Source organism: Nothobranchius furzeri, chromosome 10, assembly GCF_043380555.1.
Source record: "Nothobranchius furzeri strain GRZ-AD chromosome 10, NfurGRZ-RIMD1, whole genome shotgun sequence".
Taxonomy (NCBI): Eukaryota; Metazoa; Chordata; class Actinopteri; order Cyprinodontiformes; family Nothobranchiidae; genus Nothobranchius; species Nothobranchius furzeri.
Genome location: NC_091750.1, coordinates 36,536,888 through 36,555,168, shown reverse-complemented (window position 1 = coordinate 36,555,168; position 18,281 = coordinate 36,536,888). Strand labels below are relative to the sequence as shown.

Genomic DNA, 18,281 nt, shown 5'->3' with positions numbered 1-18,281 from the left:
AGTTGTTTCTTTCTTCAATTCTTCCAAAGTGCGCTAGTTCCCTGGAACGGCAGGTGGCGCTGGTGAGCTTGAGCCCACCCGGAAGCTTTAGACGGAAGCACGCCGTTCTCTGGTTTGTGGCTCTGCGTCCACATGTCTCTACGTTTCTATCAAATCTGGACGAAGTTTTGCTGAGGATGAAAGAAGACCGTCCGGAGAGCCTGCAGGCCGATCTCAGGTAAGTTACGATTCACGAGTCCGGAAATAGAAACAGCGAAAAAAGCTGCTCGCGGCAGGCGAGGCAGGCGGCCGCCATCTTGGTGCGTATTACGAGGGTTTACAGAGCTGCTGCTTGTCGTCACCTTTAAACATAGAATTCAGCTTATTTTACAGAAATAAACATATCGTTACTTTTGTAGCGTCAGAGGGCAACAATAAGCTCTAACAATAATCTCATTTAGATTTGTTTTAGTGGTGAAATAATAATAATGGTGGATTAAACCAGTTCCCAGTGCAGATTTTAACTTTCCTACATGGCTAATGTTGTTTACACTGTTGAATGCAAGTCATCGGAGCTAAAAACGCTCTTTTCTAATTCGCTTTGCCTAACTTCCTGCATCACCAAGGGCGGAAATCCCATTTCAATTTTTGGGGGGGGGGGGGGGGGGGGCAATAAACAGTAAAACTTCAGAGTAATTTTTTGGGGGGACATGAAAAAAATGCTCTCTACATACAACATTGTAAGTCCTTATAAGAGACTGACTTGAGACTCTGTGCCTGTGTCTGACAGGCTCTGGCTGCCTGTGCTCATGTGACTGGACTTTGCCTAATGAAACCATTTAGAAACAATTTCATTTCTTTCTTATAGATGTCTTTATCAAAATGCAAGTTTCTACTTACTTGACGTTCTGGAGCATTAAAAAACGACCTGATGCAGTCTGTTGCATTTCTGTCTGAGGAGTTGTTTTGCAGAGCAAAGCTGCCCTCCTGGTGGAGAGTAGCTCTGAAGTGCCTTTTTTTTTTCCCTCCACCAGAACCAATCCTCATGTAACCCTCTTATCTCTATTAAGGTAGAGTGACTCAGGGTTGCGAATGACCACAGTCACCAATTCTTGTCATGTGTCTTGCCCATGTATGTCTGATCTCTGAATTGTGTGTACTGAAACTAATTTCCCTCTGGGATTAATAAAGGATTGATTGATCTTTGAATGTTTAATCAGAAGATTCTAGGGTTCTTTGCTTCTTTAGGGATCCTAAACACACTTCGTATTAATCCAGACAGAGTCAGTATATGGTTTATAAAATGAATTTAATTTTTCCTAAACTAATAAATTATACATGAAAAGATATGAATAAGGAGATGTGGTGTGGTGGATTTGTCAGGACTAGTCAGCATCCAGCCAGGACTAGGACTAGTCAGCATCCAGTCAGGATTAGTCAGCAACCAGCCAGGACTAGTCAGCATTAGGGATGGGTACCGAATTCGGTACTTAAGGTACCGACCCAATTCCATAGTACCGACTGAGCACCGATTCACGTCATTTGAAACGGTGCCTCGTTTCGGTACCCGTCCTTCATAACGAGAACTTGCCTAGACAGCTGCGCATGCGCAAGAGCGTTATGTCGTCGGTCGCTGCGAGCCAGTTGTAAACAGAGCAGCATGGTAGAAAGAACGCACGCTAACGCTTGGGTCCACTTCACTAAATGTGATGGGTAACTGGGTGATGATGAAACCAGCGACAACGATCTAAGTGAGACATCCTCATCTTAATCTGCTTCGGTAGGTAAATAAAATGTTTATGATAACGTTAGCTTGATATGTTAGCTTCCGTTTCGCTAATGGTGCGTTCGCTTTCTCCTCGGAACTCCGAATTTCCGACTAGAAGAACATGAACGCGCTCTAAAGTTTGCCTTCACTTTACTAAATGCGACGGGTGATTGGGTGAAGATGAAACCAGCGACAACGATCTAAGTGTGAGGCATCATCGTTTTAATCTGCTCCAGCAGCTAAATAAACTGTTTAAGATAACGTCAGCTTGATAAATTAGCTTGCATTGCCACCATTGTTATCAGCTAATGGTGCGTTCGCTTTCTCCTCGGAAATTCTAACTTCCCAGTAGGAAAAATCAAATGAAAAAGGACGGCAAAAGGAATGAAGATACACAGTAAATTTAGTTCACAGTAAAGATGTTTGCTTCAGTTTAATTATCAGCTTATAAAACTACAAGGACGATGTTAAAATACAAACAGTTGTTTGTCATTTATCATGATATTTATCAAATATGGTTACATATTGAGAAAAATATGTATTTAATTATAAAAGAGAATTAAAATAATAAACACTCAAAAGTATCTAAAATTGGTACCGTTAAGTACCGGTATTGATTCGTAGGTACCGGTAATTAGTACCGAATCGATTCAAATGTCAAAGGTACCCATCCCTAATGAGATGCAACCCAGGGTCTGCAGGTTAGGTGTCTCAGGTGTAGGGCTGCAACAACGAATCGATAAATTCGATGAAAATCGATTACTAAAAGCATTGGCAACGAATTGCGTCATCGATTCGTTGTGTCGCACAACTCTTCCAAAAGCGCCCCCCCTTCCCGCCCGCCGTTGCGCGCAGACCAGAGCAAGTCAGATCAGCGCGAGGGAGAGCCGGCAGATCAGCGCGAGGGAGAGCCGCAGATCAGCGCTGCTGCGAACCGGTTCCGCATTGTTGCACAGCGATCCAGGCAGCTGCTTCCAGCGCACGGTCCATTCTCAAAGTGGCGCAACCAAAAAACTATAATTAGCACACGATCGTTCATGTCCGCACATGTTCTCTATTTTCTGTCTTATTTGTGCCTGAAGCTCGCTACTGCGGAGCTCATCACCTGTGCTGTGGTGATGTCACCTCACGCAGCATCGAAAACGCGCTCTGCGCTTTTCGGTCAGGAGATCTTTGATCTGCTCAAAAGTAACTGATGAGGTGAAAAGGTAAGAATCCAGGCAACAGATTTTCTGGAGAATTAAGAGGAGACGCAGGAAGATGAGAGACAGACAGGACAGGAAAATAGTTAAATAAAAACAAGAAAACAAAACTAAGTGTTGAAAAGTCAAATGTAGGTAGATTTATCTCCACTACACGTTTTTACCAGTAAAAAACAATAAGTTATACACATGTCATATTTATACATCTGATACAATTCAGATCACCTTCAAAACTCAGCCACACACCCAGGGCCGTTTCAAGACATTTTGGGGGCCAAGGCAAAATGCCCCCCCCCCCCCCATAACTGGGCTCCCCAGAAGCCTCTGTGTAATTCATGCCCTCTCCAGTAGTGTTAGTTATATGGTGTTTATAAAAGCCCCTCAGACATTACTGACATGTTCTAATATTATCAGATGAAAAACTAAATTATCAGACATGCTGTCTCATCTGCTTCTTTTATAAACTTGCAAAAAGTAACAAAACCATTTGAAAGCCACTATTTGTGGATTCTCTGAAAGTTTCCATGGAGTTTGTGACAACTTATTTTTTCATTGATCCTATCGTCTAATCTCACAGCTGAAACAAGCATCCTTAATCATCTGTGCACAGGAAGCTTACCGATGCTGTAGTAAAACAAAAGGTATAATAATTTATTATTAATAAAACCTTGTTGCAGCACTAAAGCAGAAAAATTAGATTTTGCATTAAATATGCAAAATATTTACATATGAATTGTTTTAGAGCCCTTTAATTGGCAGAATCTGATATTAATTTAGTTCTTACAAAAAATGGGTCCCAACATGGTTTGTGTGGCGTTGCCATAGTGTGACGTCATAGGCACAGATCCCCTGTCCTCTTGTTTGGAAATGGAAATATGGTCACCCTATATTAAACAAACTGTCCACCCGGGCTTTTGCGCTGCACAGAGACGCTTCGCTGCCTATGACTGAACGTCAGTTGAGAGTCAGTCTCATGCAGACTGACCAATGAAGAGAGGGCCTCAAGTTAAGACCCTCTCCTCATTGGTCAGTCCACACGAGGTGGGTCAAAGGTTACTCTGGGCGGGTTACGTGTTGTCAGGCATTCAAGTATTGAGTATATTTACTGCATATTACAGTAAAATATTCTGTATGTGACCACATTATGGTGATCCTTGGGTCGTGATGATGGAGCCCTTGAATATTGTTGCCCAGGGTACAACAAAGTGTTAATCTGGCCCTGGTTCCGCCGTCACATTCCCGCAGAAACTGGTTGATCACACCGGGGCCAGACTACTAGCATGTGGTTTTACAACCACAATGTCCTCAGAAGCAAAAACGCTTTTAAAAGGGAGGGAGGAGTCCTAACTGTTGCTGCAGGCGTGCTGTGTGAGAGTGCAGTTATATACTGGTTAATATATTTTTGGGTTCAGTTGCTTTCATGTGGCCTAATGTGAGTCTATTTGGGATCATTGGAATGATCAGCAGCATTTCTTGATGTGACTTTATGGCAGTTGCCCAGGGCATCATCGCAAGGAGGATGGCATTCATTTACTTTTGTTTTATTTGGTATTTTTTCAGTCAGTTTTGGAAATAGTGATCAATTTTGATTAATTCACAGCCTATGTTTAATTACATTTAAAATAAATGTCAACAGATGAGATCAAACAAAACAGATGAGAATTGCCCTTAAGCTGTTTAACTTGGACCAAGCATTTTAGGTCACAGATAGATGTAGCTTAGGGTCTTTGTCTATCCACCTTATAAGACAATTTAGGTGATGGCATGTTGTTTTTCTGCTATTGAACTGTTTTCTAATAATGTTGTGTTAAATAAAGTGAAGGAAGGAGAGAAATAACGTTTCCCTAGCAGTTTTTAAAAATTTCCCCATGTAATCCGATTAATCGATTAATCGTGTCGAGACCCCATCCGATTAATCGATTATCCAAATAATCGTTTGTTGCAGCCCTACTCAGGTGTGACATAGCTCTGAAAAGAGCTGTTGTGTCTGTAATCACTTGCAGCGTCGCAGAAAGGTTTTTGACCGGAGGTCAAAGGAGATGGTTTCAAAAAGAGGCTTCTTTCCCGATTTGGCCGAATCGGGAGTCAGCTGGAAAACGAATTAATCGAGAAGTAATTTCTGTTTTATTAACCCTTTGATGCATAATGGTCACTACAGTGGACAGGTACTTAAAATTGTTATTTATTTATTTTTGCTATTGAGCACAGCTGTTGAAGACTTTATTGCATTTGAACCCCTCCATTTGTACTTCAGTAAGTCAAGTCAACATATTTCATGTTCAGATTGCACGCTGTCCACTGAGGTGGACATGTAATAAATTATTTGTAAATTAAATTTTACAAAAAATATGTCGTCGTCTTCCTCCGCTTATCCGGGTCCGGGTCGCGGGGACAGCATCCCAACTAGGGAGCTCCAGACCGTCCTCTCCCCGGCCTTGTCCACCAGCTCCTCCGGCAGGACCCCAAGGCGTTCCCGGACCAGATTGGAGATGTAACCTCTCCAACGTGTCCTGGGTCGACCCGGGGGCCTTCTGCCGGCAGGACATGCCTGAAACACCTCCCCGGGGAGGCGTCCAGGAGGCATCCTGACCAGATGCCCAAACCACCTCAACTGGCTCCTTTCGATCCGGAGGAGCAGCGGTTCTACTCCGAGTCCCTCCCGAATGTCCGAGCTCCTCACCCTATCTCTAAGGCTGAGCCCGGCCACCCTACGGAGGAAACTCATTTCGGCCGCTTGTATCCACGATCTCGTTCTTTCGGTCATTACCCAAAGCTCATGACCATAGGTGAGGATTGGGACGTAGATTGACCGGTAAATCGAGAGCCTGGCTTTCTGGCTCAGCTCCCTCTTCCCCACGACAGATCGGCTCAGCGTCCGCATCACTGCAGACGCCGAACCAATCCGCCTGTCGATCTCCCGATCCCTCCCACCCTCACTCGTGAACAAGACCCCGAGATACTTAAACTCCTCCACTTGAGGTAGGACCTCTCCCCCGACCCGGAGGTGGCAAGCCACCCTTTTCCGGTCGAGAACCATGGTCTCAGATTTGGAGGTGCTGATCCTCATCCCAGCCGCTTCACATTCGGCCGCGAACCTACCCAGCAAGAGCTGAAGGTCAGAGCTGGATGAAGCTAGGAGGACCACATCATCCGCAAAAAGCAGAGACGAGATTCTCCTGCCACCAAACTCGACACACTCCACACCACGGCTGCGTCTAGAAATTCTGTCCATAAAAGTGATGAACAGAACCGGTGACAAAGGGCAGCCCTGGCGGAGTCCAACCCTCACTGGGAACAGGTCCGACTTACTACCGGCTATGCGGACCAAACTCACGCTCCTCTGGTAAAGGGACTGAATGGCCCTTAACAGAAAGCCACCCACCCCATACTCCTGGAGCGTCCCCCACAGGGTGCCCCTGTGGACACGGTCATAAGCCTTCTCCAAATCCACAAAGCACATGTGGATTGGTTGGGCAAACTCCCATGCCCCCTCCATCACCCTTGCAAGGGTATAGAGCTGGTCCACAGTTCCACGGCCAGGACGAAAACCACATTGCTCCTCCTCTATCTGAGATTCAACTATCGATCGGACCCTCCTCTCCAGTACCTTGGCGTAGACCTTTCCAGGGAGGCTGAGGAGTGTGATCCCCCTATAGTTGGAACACACCCTCAGGTCACCCTTCTTAAAGATGGGGACCACCACCCCGGTCTGCCACTCCCTAGGAACTGCCCCCGATGACCACGCAATGTTGTAGAGACGTGTCAACCATGACAGCCCTACAACATCCATAGCCTTGAGATACCCAGGACGAACCTCATCCGCCCCAGGGGCTCCGCCGCTGTGTAGTTGTTTGACTACCTCAGCAACTTCTGCCCCCGAGATCGGACAGTCCATCCCCAGGCCTCCCAGCTCTGGTTCCTCCTCGGAATGCGCATTGGTGGGATTGAGGAGCTCCTCAAAGTATTCCTTCCACCGTCCGACTATAGCCTCAGTTGACGTCAGCAGCTCCCCATCCCCACTGTAAACAGTGTGAGCGAGTTGCTGCCTTCCTCTCCTGAGGCGCCGGACAGTTTGCCAGAACCTCTTTGGAGCCGATCGATAGTCTTTCTCCATGGCCTCACCAAACTCCTCCCACGCCCGAGATTTTGCCTCGGCAACTGCCACTGCTGCACCCCGCTTGGCTGTCCGGTACCTGTCTGCTGCCTCCGGAGACCCACTGACCAGCCACGCCCTGTAGGCCTCCTTCTTCAGCTTGACGGCTCCCCGAACCTCTGGTGTCCACCAGCGGGTATGGGGGTTGCCACCACGACTGGCACCGGCCACCTTACGACCACAGCTAGAAACAGCCGCCTCGACAATCGCAGAGTGGAACAAGGCCCACTCGGACTCAATGTCCCCCACTGCTCTCGGGACGTGGTCAAAGCTCTGCCGGAGGTGGGAGTTGAAGACCGTCTTGACAGGTTCTTCTGCCAGGCGTTCCCAGCAGACCCTCACTATGCGTTTGGGTCTGCCAGGTCTACGCGGCATGTTCCCTTGCCATCTGATCCAACTCACCACCAGGTGGTGATCAGTTGACAGCTCCGCCCCTCTCTTCACTCGGGTGTCCAAAACATACGGCCGCAGGTCAGATGATACGACTACAAAGTCTATCATCGACCTGTGACCTAGGCTGCCCTGGTACCAAGTGTACCGGTGGGCATCCTTATGTTCGAACATGGTGTTCGTTATGGCCAAACTGCGGCTTGCACAGAAGTCCAATAACAAAACACCGCTCGAGTTCAGATTAGGTGGGCCGTTCCTCCCAATCACACCCCTCCAGGTCAAGCTGTCATTGCCCACGTGAGCATTGAAGTCCCCCAGCAGGACAATGGAGTCCCCTGATGGAGCACTATCTAGCACTCGTCCCAGGGACTCCAAAAAGGGTGGGTACTCTGAACTGATATTTGGCCCATAAGCACAAACAACAGTCAGGACCCGTTCCCCGACCCGAAGGCGCAAGGAAGCTACCCTCTTGTCCCCCGGGGTAAACCCCAACACACAGGCAGAGAGTCTCGGGGCTAACAAAAAGCCAACCCCAGCCCTCCGCCTCTCACCCGGAGCAACTCCAGCAAAGTAGATTGTCCAACCCCTCTCCAGGTCTCGGGTTCCAGAGCCAATGCAATGTGTCGAGGTGAGTCTGACTATATCTAGCCGGTACCGCTCAACCTCTGCCACAAGCTCCGGCTCCTTCCCCGCCAGCGAGGTGACGTTCCATGTCCCAAAAACTAGTTTTCTTGTCCGGGGATTGGACCGGCAAGGCTCCCGCCTTGGTCTGCCACCCGATTCGCATTGCACCGGACCCTTCATGTTCCTCCTGCAGGTGGTGGGTCCACAGTTGGACGAGCCCATGTATCCGGTTCGGGCTGGGCCCGGCCGGGCCCCATGGGCGAAAGCCCGGCCACCAGGCGCTCGCTCACGGGCCCCAACCCCAGGCCTGGCTCCAGGGTGGGACCCCGGTAACCCTCCGGGCCGGGTACTCCGACTCTTCGTTTTAACCGCCATGAAAGATCCTTCGAACCGTTCTTTGTCTCACCCTTCACCTAAGACCAATTTGTCATGGGAGACCCTACCAGGGGCACTAAGTGCCCCAGACAACATAGCTCCTAGGATCATTAGGGCACTCAAACTCCTCCACCACGATAAGGTGACGGTTCAAAATATGTAAATATAAAATTTGTTTCATTCACACCTAAAGATGAATAAAAAAAAAGTAAAAAAAATCATGGTTGAAGATTTCATAATTCATGCATCAAAGGGTTAAACCACAATGTTATGAGTTTTTGCGAAGTTTGGCAAACCAGAATTTGACACGTTTCTGAGTATTAACATCCCCCAGAAAGCCACGCCCTCTTCAGATACAAGAGGTTTTAACACTTTGTGAATGATGACCTTTAAACTCTTATGTGAGATGAATATTAACCCTAATGAGTATCTTATTGTAATCTGGTGAGTGGAAATATTGATTAACGCGTTAAATCAACACATACTGATCATAAGATCTGAAATGGATCATTGTAAGAACAACCTTATTATTACTAAAACGTTGCTTTAAGCACAGATTATTCAAACATTTGACTTAAACATCTTGTTCATTCATCACATCTGATTGTTTAATGTATAACTGAAGTCCTGTAGGAGCTTCAAGTAGGTTTGATCTTTATTGAAGGTGAGGAATCTGGCTTCTGCACAGAGAGTGCAGGCCCTTGGGAGAGATTGTTTATGTCTGCGTTGAGGAACAATGATGTTCCGGAACATTTCCGTTTTTCATGGCCTGTCTGAAGGGGGCTTAGGTGAGCAAAGGGTTGTTTTGGGGGTCCAGATGGTGTTGCCATGAAAAGCTATGTTTTGTCAACTGGATGGTGAAAAAAGACCCTTTTGTACGTTACATCATACTTTTATTCATTTTTTTCTCCTTAGGATGAAACTTTCCTCTCTCCTTCACGATCTTCATCTCTCCTCCTCCTCCTCAGAGACGCCCCTCCCCTCTCATCGACTTCCCCCAATCACAGAGCTCCTCTCTCTGCTGCAAGAGAAGCTGATTTATGCTGCTCTCCATTCCACCGACAGCAGCTCCTTGATTGGACAAGTGGAGCAGCTCTTCCGGGCTGCAGATCCTGATTGGCTGTTTTCGCAATCGTCAGATCGTCAGGGGTGTGGATTGGTGGAGCTTCAGACGGCGTACAGCTCTGTAATCAGCGCTCTGATTGGCTGTGCAGCTCTGCCAATCTGTGAGGATGACTGCAGCTCATTGAGCGCTGCAGCCTATCAGAGCATTCCGAGTCGGGCTACAGCAGTAAGCGCTGTCCTCACGGCGCTGCTGGAGAAATGGAGTGATGGGGGCGGGGCCAGAGAAGATTTGAGTGATTTGCTGCTTGCTGTGGCTCCGCCCATCTGTGTGTTTTCTGTCACACACTTTCAGGTGAGTGAGCACCTGCCTGCATGATGTCGTGAGCTGGAGAAGTTTAAAGCCTTTCAGGATGTCTGAATGGTTGTGTGTGTGCGTGCATGCTGAAGGATCAGGCGTGGACCAGAGCCACCTCCAGAATGGCTGCACGGCGCCTTCATGAGGCGCTGCTCAGGGCTGGTGGCTGGAGAGACTCCGCCCACCTCCTGATGGGGGACAAGGACGGAGAGGACAGAGGGATTCTGGGAAGAGTCCTGGATGTCCTGCAGCCTCAGCTGAACAAGTGAGACATTATTACTAAAACATGGGGGGATGTGGCTAATGTTAATGAACCACACACTTCCTTAGCCAGGCACAGAGGAACCCATCATCGAGCTAATGTCGGTATACCAGAAGGGTTCAAACACATGATTGTACATAAAACATTTACAGGTTTTCGTTTGTATATTTGTTGTGTGGGCAACTTCATAATCCATCACTTTGTTCTTTTTTTACACAGATTAGTAAAAAACTTGTTTTTTTACCTGACTTGTTTCCACTAATGACCCTAGCCGACATCAGAGTTAAAGGGGCATTATGGAAGTCTGACAGCCAAAACATGTATAGAAATAATAAATGTCTTCTTCATACATTCTCCTGCAATGCCCTGGTCCTGTAGAATGAGCCCTGGCATTTTTACTGTGATTGCCTGTTTTTCTGTAAAATCACAGAAAAAGAGAGATGCTCGGGTCGAGCAGGCTGCTTCATGCGCGTTCACGCTCAGGCATCGCCCGTAGCATTTGCTATCCGTAGCTTTAGCAGCAGAGAGAGAGGCAGTGCCACTTTGTCGCTGTTCCTAACGCCTAGTGACAAAGCTAGCTACATTTCTGAGGACCCTTAGCTACTTTCTGTAGAACTTTCTTCTAGATATTTCCTGCTAATTAGCAACAAAATAGCCGTTTTCAATCCGAACCGTTCTTTGAACGTTGTTTCAGCTGTCATCAAGGGAGTTTTCCTCTCCACTGTCGCTGCATGCTTGCTTAGTATGAGGATTGCTGTAAAGTCACTGACACTAGTCAGTGACTTGTTGCAATTTGCTGGGTTCCTTATATAGGAAACATTATTTCTGATTGGCTTAATGAACTGACCTGAATTGGAATTTTTATTATGTGAAGTGCCTTGAGACGACTCTTGTCGTGATTTGGCGCTTTATAAATAAACTTGAATTGAATTGAATTGAATCAAGGATACCGTAAATCCTCTAATACAGGCCGGCATTCAATTAAAGGCCGGGTCTCCAATTTTGGCCGGTATCGGAGTCGGCGGAGGTGAATAATGGCCGGTCTCTTATTGTGGCCGGGTGGAATGTGGTAGCAAGCAAGTACGGGGGCGATCGTTCATGTCTGTTCATTTCCTTTGATGTTTTCTGTCTTTTATTTGCGCCTGATGCGTTTCGCTGCTGTGGAGCGGGGCGCATCACCTTGTCCTCCGACGCTCCGATCACTGATGCGGCCGCCAAGCACGGAGCACTCCGCTGTTTTTGCAGTCGGTAGATCTTTTAGAAATGCAGTTCAAAGGTAACTCATAAGGTGAATATAAATGAACCCAGGTAGCAGTTTCTCTTTAGGATTGAGAGGAGATGCAGGAAGATAATAAACAGGCAGGACAGAAATATAGTCAAACAAAAACAAGATAGTTTTTGTACCTGGTGGTTGCAACAAACAGACACCATTGAAGGTAATCAGAAGTGAGGAACAGAAAATGAAATAATTATTTTAATGTTTAGAGCAGCAGGAACTCCGAGAGGCTGCAGGCGCATCAGTGAGTTTGCGGCCGCTGCGCAGGGGGGGGGGGGGGGGGGGCTGAAGCAGGGTGAGGGGGGAGATGGCTGAAGCAGAAACTACCGCTGTTAAAAGAAATGTGTTTAACTTTGAAAATGTGGGCGCAATATTAATTGTCAAAAACTCCAGCGAACCATTAGTTCATTTTGCTCAAATAGAAACAGAGGCCTGCCTCTAATACTGACCCTCCTTCCAATAAAGGCCTGGAGCTTGATGAGTTTGAGTCAAATACAGGCCCGGGCCTGTATTAGAGGATTTACGGTATAAATGTTACAGATCCATTAAATGTAACTGGTGCTTTAGCTCACCTTGTAAGATGGCTGACTCATGCAGAAGACCTGGGTTTGATTCTGGATGTGAACATAGTTTATTTAGTTTCTTTTTTACATTAATGGTATATTTTTTTACAGTAAGATGCCCAAATTTTTGTTTGAGACTCGCCGAACGGCATTGAATTCACAGATAAAAAAGATGTGGGTTCAACTTTCATTTTGGAACAATTTTTCAAGCAAGGGAAGGGAATGATCTGAGCATGCAGGAGGACTGACCCATCATAAACCTTTGTCAGCTGTGCTGAAGAGAAAGGTACAGAACCAAATTATTTAATTAATTAGCTGCACGTTCTTCTGTCCACTGTCCTCCACACACACACACCTCATTTTTCCTCAGTAATGCAACATTCCTGCATAAACACCAGTGAAACCATATCATAGTTTATTTACATGCACGTTTAAAACGCAGCATGGGAGCTGCCCAGAGTACTGCACAGGCTAAACCAAAACCCGACCAATCTAAAGCAACTAAAACAGAAGATAAAACATGAGGAATACTAAGAACACAATAAAACCAAAAACAAGTCACTGACTCAAAGCTACATCATCGAATTGGGTCTTTAAACGAGATTTAAAATCCGCCAATGATGGAGCCTGCCCAACTCCAATGGGCAACGAGTTCCACAGCTTTGGGGCAGCATGCATGAACGCTCTCTCACCCCGCAACTTCCATCTCATCCGGGGCGTGCACAGCAGCAGGAGGTCAGCTGACCTCAACGTGCACGTGGGTACATATGGAGTGAGCAGGTCAGAGAGACAGGGAGGTGCCAGGTCATTGAGAGCTTTAAGTCAGTAACTTAAACTGTACTCTGAAAATGACAGGGAGCCAGTGAAGACGTTCCAGGACAGGGGTAATACGGTTACGTCGGTGCGTGTTTGTCAAGAGCCTGGCAGCAGCGTTCTGGATGACCTGCAGCCGATTCATGGCAGAGACCGGAGCACCGACTTGGAGGGTGTTAGCATAGTCCAGGCGAGAGGTAATGAAGGCATGGATGACTGACTCCAAATGCCTCCACATCAAGATTTGTCTGAGGCGAGTCAGGCGGCGAAGCTGATAAAAGCAAGACCTCACTACGGAGTTCATCTGTGGGGCCATTGAGTTCAGCACCCAGCTTTACCCCGAGACTTGTCACACACTGTTTGGGGTTTAGGGTTAAAAGGTCACAAACCAGTGAATCCAGCTTCCCAGTGGCTGGTCTTCGTCACAGCGACACGCTTGGTGAATAAACTTCTAACGCAGGGGTTCATGTTTACGTTCTTAACAGAGACTCGTGGCAGCGCTGTGAGGCCCTGAAGTTTGTGTTTGCATGGGCTCTTCTGCAGGTCAGTTTGACCTTTGACCTTCACTCGCATGTGTAATATTTATTACTCTCACTAGAGCATCATCATACGGTTGTTTTTTGGGGAAGTGGCTCTGAGCAGCTTCTGCACACATCGTTTACAGGTGTGTGTTGTTTTTCCTAGGTGAGCCGCCCTGGACTGTCTCCCCACCTCCCTCGACTCCTCCCCCTTTCCTTACTTCTCAACGATCACTACAAGCCAGAGAACTGCATGCTGGGAGTTCGTTGTCTGCACCACATCGTGCAGAACACGGTCAGAACCTTTTTGTTGGGTTCAATGTCACCTTGTTGTCGTCTCCCAGATGATGATGATGATGATGGTCTGTGTTTAGCCTGCTGCAGATCTTCGTCAGTTCAACAGAGCTGAAGTTCTGTACCAGGCTGTCTTCAAACACCTGCACACCAGTGAGGCTGCTGTTATCCAGGTAACACACACACACACACGTGCGCGCACGCACATACACACACCTGCTCAGGCTTCATCTTCCTCCCTCCAGCTCGCCCTGGCCTGTTTGCTCGACCTGCTGCTGGTTTTTGAGAAGCCCCCCTCCTTACTCGGCCCCTCCCAATCACGCAGGAAACCTTGTCGCCATGACGACGTGCTGCGCGTGGTCCTGACCAACATGGAGGCGGAGCACAAGGTGGAACTGCGACGCATCTATGCATCGGCTCTGCTGCTCTACATAGAGAGGTGTGTTGGATTTCCTCACCTTTCTGTCACAGCCAAGAGGACCCGGCTGGCACAAAAACAACTCCTGATTCCTAAAGTAAACAGGCCGATACACTGGCTTGTAGTTTATGACCCAAAGACGTTAGGCTGAACTCATTTTAGCGTGTCAGTACAGACAGCATGAATTATACAGCGCATTTATAATATAAAACAAATGAAAACATATAAACATTAAAGGGGCATTATGGAAGTTTGACAGCCAAAACATGTATAGAAATAATAAATGTCTTCTTCATACATTCTCCTGCAACGCCCTGGTCCTGTAGAATGAGCCCTGGCATTTTTACTGTGATTGCCTGTTTTTCTGTAAAATCACAGAAAAAGAGAGATGCTCGGGTCGAGCAGGCTGCTTCATGCGCGTTCACGCTCAGGCATCGCCCGTAGCGTTTGCTATCCGTAGCTTTAGCAGCAGAGAGAGAGGCAGTGCCACTTTGTCGCTGTTCCTAACGCCTAGTGACAAAGCTAGCTACATTTCTGAGGACCCTTAGCTACTTTCTGTAGAACTTTCTTCTAGATATTTCCTGCTAATTAGCAACAAAATAGCCATTTTCACTCCGAACCGTTCTTTGAACGTTGTTTCAGCTGTCATCAAGGATATAAATGTTACAGATACAAAAGACGTCACTGGTGCTTTAACTCACCTAGTAAGACGTCGGACTCTCGTGCAGAAGACCTGGGTTTGATTCTGGATGTGAACATAGTTTATTTAGTTTCTTTTTTACATTAATGGTATATTTTTTTTACAGTAAGATGCCCAAATTTTTATTTGAGACTCGCCGAACGGCATTGAATTCACAGATAAAAAAGATTATTATTTAAAGGGACTTTACGGAGTTTTTAATTTTTATGCTCGTGATTGCCCCCTCAGGCCAAAAGTGTAACGGCAGCTTCAATGGTAGGCCCGTGCACGAGGCGCGCATGCTGTACGTGCACACTCCTTAACGAAAATAACAGCTGAGACAGTGTGTGTGTGTGTGTGTGTGGTCCGGAGGACAGAGGACAGGAGAATGCGCAGCTAATTAATTAAATAATGTGGTTCTGTACCTTTCTCTTCAGCACAGCCGACAAAGGTTTATGATGGGTCAGTCCTCCTGCATGCTCAGGTCATTCCCTTCCCTTGCTTGAAAAATTGTTCCAAAATGAAAGTTGAACCCACATCTTTTTATCTGTGAATTCAATGCCGTTCGGAGAGTCTCAAGTAAAAATTTGGGCATCTTACTGTAAAAAAAATATACCATTAATGTAAAAAAGAAACTCTAAATAAACTATGTTCACATCCAGAATCAAACCTGGGTCTCCTGCATGGAAGCCTGAAATCTTACAAGGCGAGCTAAACCGCCAGTGGCACCTTCTGTATCTGTAACATTTATATCCTTGATCACAGCTGGAACAACGTTCAAAGAACGGTTCGGAGGGCGATGCCTGAGCGTGAACGCGCATGAAGCAGCCTGCTCGACCCGAGCATCTCTCTTTTTCTGTGATTTTACAGAAAAACAGGCAATCACAGTAAAAATGCCAGGGCTCATAATTTATTTAGTAAACCTTAGTTTTGTTTGTCATTTTTGTTGTGTTTTCCTTTGCTGTTGCACAACGTGGTCATTATCAGGGATGTGTATTTTTTTAATTCTGGCTATACGATACATATCACGATACAGGGGAGATGATACGATATATCGCGATACATTCAGTCAGACATTACAAGCAATTTTTTTTTAAACTGAATTTATTGTAAGAAAGTTCAATAAACAGTCCAAACTGATACGTAACACGTTTAACATGAGGTATCTGAACCATGATGGAGGGATTTACATTTCAATGGTGGAAACAAAACCCGTTGCACACTGCTGCCAACTAGTGGGTGGCGATTGAATTGCACAAAACGAAAAGAAAATTCACAAATATTTGCATATAACTTCTTTCAAGAATTAGATACACGGCTTTTGAATATCGATGTAATAATCGCAGGAAAAATATCACGATATATTGCCATATCGATATTTTCTTACATCCCTAGTCATTGTGATATATTCTGTCATAATCTAAGACATAATATTAAAAAATAAATGCGTTTGTGAGGAGAGCGATTCAACCGAAACAGCATTTGGGATTTTATTTAGAAATATGACGACCGGAAGTATGTTAGCGTTTATGTTGAAACCTACCCCGGCCATTCGTTAATTCGTTTTGAAAAATTACAACCGTAACTATGTTAAATGACAACTACATATGAACTATGGAGAAATAACTGATAAGATTTTACGTAATATTTTGTATTGAAACCTATCAATTACAAGCGTAAGTACGTTTGGCGTTTTATTTTGTAATGTATCCCGGGCATTTCCCATCCTGACAGTGGAGCCTCCACCGGAGGCAGCCTGGCGGTGGAGGTCTGCAGCCAGGAGCCTCTCGTTTCTTTAGCGACCAACACATTCTCGTTCCTCATGTCCTGATGACAGTCCGGTGCGCAGGCAGAGTGTTGTGCTAGCCTGCAGGAAATGTCGACGACTTATCCAGAAAGTAGCCAAGGGTCACCAGAAATGTTTCTTGGTTGTTCCCTAGGTACTTCTAGCCTAGGATCTGAAAAGCTGTTAGAAATAGCAACAAAGTCGCTAAATTGGCAACACTGTAGGAGGAGCGCTTGATTTGCTACTTGGAGCACCACAAGAGGGAGGAGCAAATTGGCTTGTTTTGTTTTTATAGTCATTCAGAACTCTGGTTGTAATTAAGAATAAAATTTGATTAGTTGAGCAGTCCTGCATCAGGTGGGCGGAGCCCACGCCAGCTTCTCAGAGTATGTTGGTTTTGTGTGTAGGATGGGGGTAGCTGTGTGCCGACACCTGCAGCGGTTGGAGCGGGTGGTGCTCGGATATCTGGAGGTCAAAGATCCACCTGAGGAGATAAGTCGGCTGAAGATGCTGGAAGTGCTGCAGAAAATGACCAGAGAGGCATGGCCAAGGTACACACACACACACACACACACACACACACACGACAGATTCTAATGTTGGGTCCTAACAGAACATCTGGTCCTGATCCAAAGGATTCCGGTAAGGAATGCAGGCCAGATCAGGACTTTAGATGGAGGTTCATGCGAACGGTCTGACAAACATCGAGTTCTTGCTCAGAATTCTTCTCTGGTGGAAACATGTCTCCTGTCCTGTCCCAGAGCTCTGGTGGGCGTGACTGACTTTTGACCTCTGACCCTCCTCAGGATGGAGCGGCGTGTCGACGTGTTGCTGCGTTGTTTGTTGCGGCTCATGGTCGACGTTTCTTCAGACTCGAGGCTCAGCGACTCGGTTCGACAGCAGCTGATGGATCAGAGCTCCGCCTCCATCCACCTGCTGGACACCTGTTCATATGGACGTGTCCAGGTGAGTTGTGTACTTGTAGCTGAGGCTCAGGCATTCAGAAACCAAACACACAAATGGCGTTGAGTTCAACAAGAATTTTATTTTAAAAATGATACATTTAAATAATTGATTTAGAGCAAGTCACCCCCTTCCAGAGTGTTACTCCACTCCCACTTCCTGTTTAAGAAATGCTGTTGCCTAGCAGACAGAGAGGGCGGAGCCGCTAACAAATACACACACAGGCTGACATTGTGACATCATATGGTACCAGCTAACGTTCTAGGGTACCTCTTAGCCCATAGCGATGGCAGATTTAAATTCAAATGCAGTGCAGAGTTTTAACCTGACAACGGTACAACACTGACAGTTTTAGGCAGAATATTTAAATTTTAACTAAAATGCACTAAAGTGCAAAACTATTGACACGTGTCTGCAGCACGATTAGACACTCATTTATATAGTTTATCAGCTGGGGGTGACTTGCTCTTTAAGATCAGACCCAAACTGAAGTTTTAGTAAAACAATGTTTGTTTTTTCTCAGCATCTCCTGCTGCAGGTGGATAGCAGCTGCTGCAGCTCCCAGCTGCTCCGTTACCTGGCAACAGCAACGACAGGAAGGTGACACCTGGAGGCAGGGCCCTGCAGGAGAAGATGAAAAACTCATCAGAACTGGAACCTGGAGCAGTACTTGGTTCCTGTACATGTCTCAAATCAAACAGAACCGGAGGCACCCCGTCGTGGAAACGTTAAGTACTGCTGGGTCCTGGTCCACGACAGAACCGGTTCAGGTGAATAGAGCCTGCCCTCCACCAATAA

General features: G+C 46.4%; 2 protein-coding genes across 4 annotated transcripts in view; one reads left to right on the top strand and one right to left on the bottom strand.

Moving 5' to 3' along the window:
* Positions 1-70: 70 nt before the first annotated feature.
* On the top strand, positions 71-18,143 carry tti2 (TELO2 interacting protein 2). The gene is made up of 10 exons (XM_015960377.3): positions 71-217; positions 9,407-9,908; positions 10,004-10,176; positions 13,311-13,368; positions 13,510-13,638; positions 13,718-13,810; positions 13,883-14,076; positions 16,928-17,071; positions 17,327-17,486; positions 18,007-18,143. The coding sequence occupies exons 1-10, from the start codon at positions 177-179 to the stop codon at positions 18,085-18,087; spliced, it is 1,575 nt and encodes a 524-aa protein (XP_015815863.3). The 5' UTR covers positions 71-176; the 3' UTR covers positions 18,088-18,143.
* Positions 17,968-18,281, bottom strand: part of cntrl (centriolin) — a 30,843-nt gene continuing 30,529 nt past the window's right edge. For all 3 annotated transcript variants that reach the window (XM_070555593.1, XM_070555595.1, XM_070555594.1), the window contains exon 19: positions 17,968-18,104. The gene's annotated coding sequence lies outside the window, so the exon portion shown is untranslated. The remainder of the gene's footprint in view (positions 18,105-18,281) is intronic.

What these genes read in the sequence shown, in the direction of transcription:
- tti2 (XM_015960377.3), top strand. Translation starts at nt 177, where the DNA reads ATGAAAGAAGACCGTCCGGAGAGCCTGCAGGCCGATCTCAG. An exon ending in TTGCATGGGCTCTTCTGCAG is followed by an intron (nt 13,369 to 13,509) that starts GTCAGTTTGACC and finishes TGTTTTTCCTAG; the next exon opens with GTGAGCCGCCCTGGACTGTC. An exon ending in CTGCTGCTCTACATAGAGAG is followed by an intron (nt 14,077 to 16,927) that starts GTGTGTTGGATT and finishes TTTTGTGTGTAG; the next exon opens with GATGGGGGTAGCTGTGTGCC.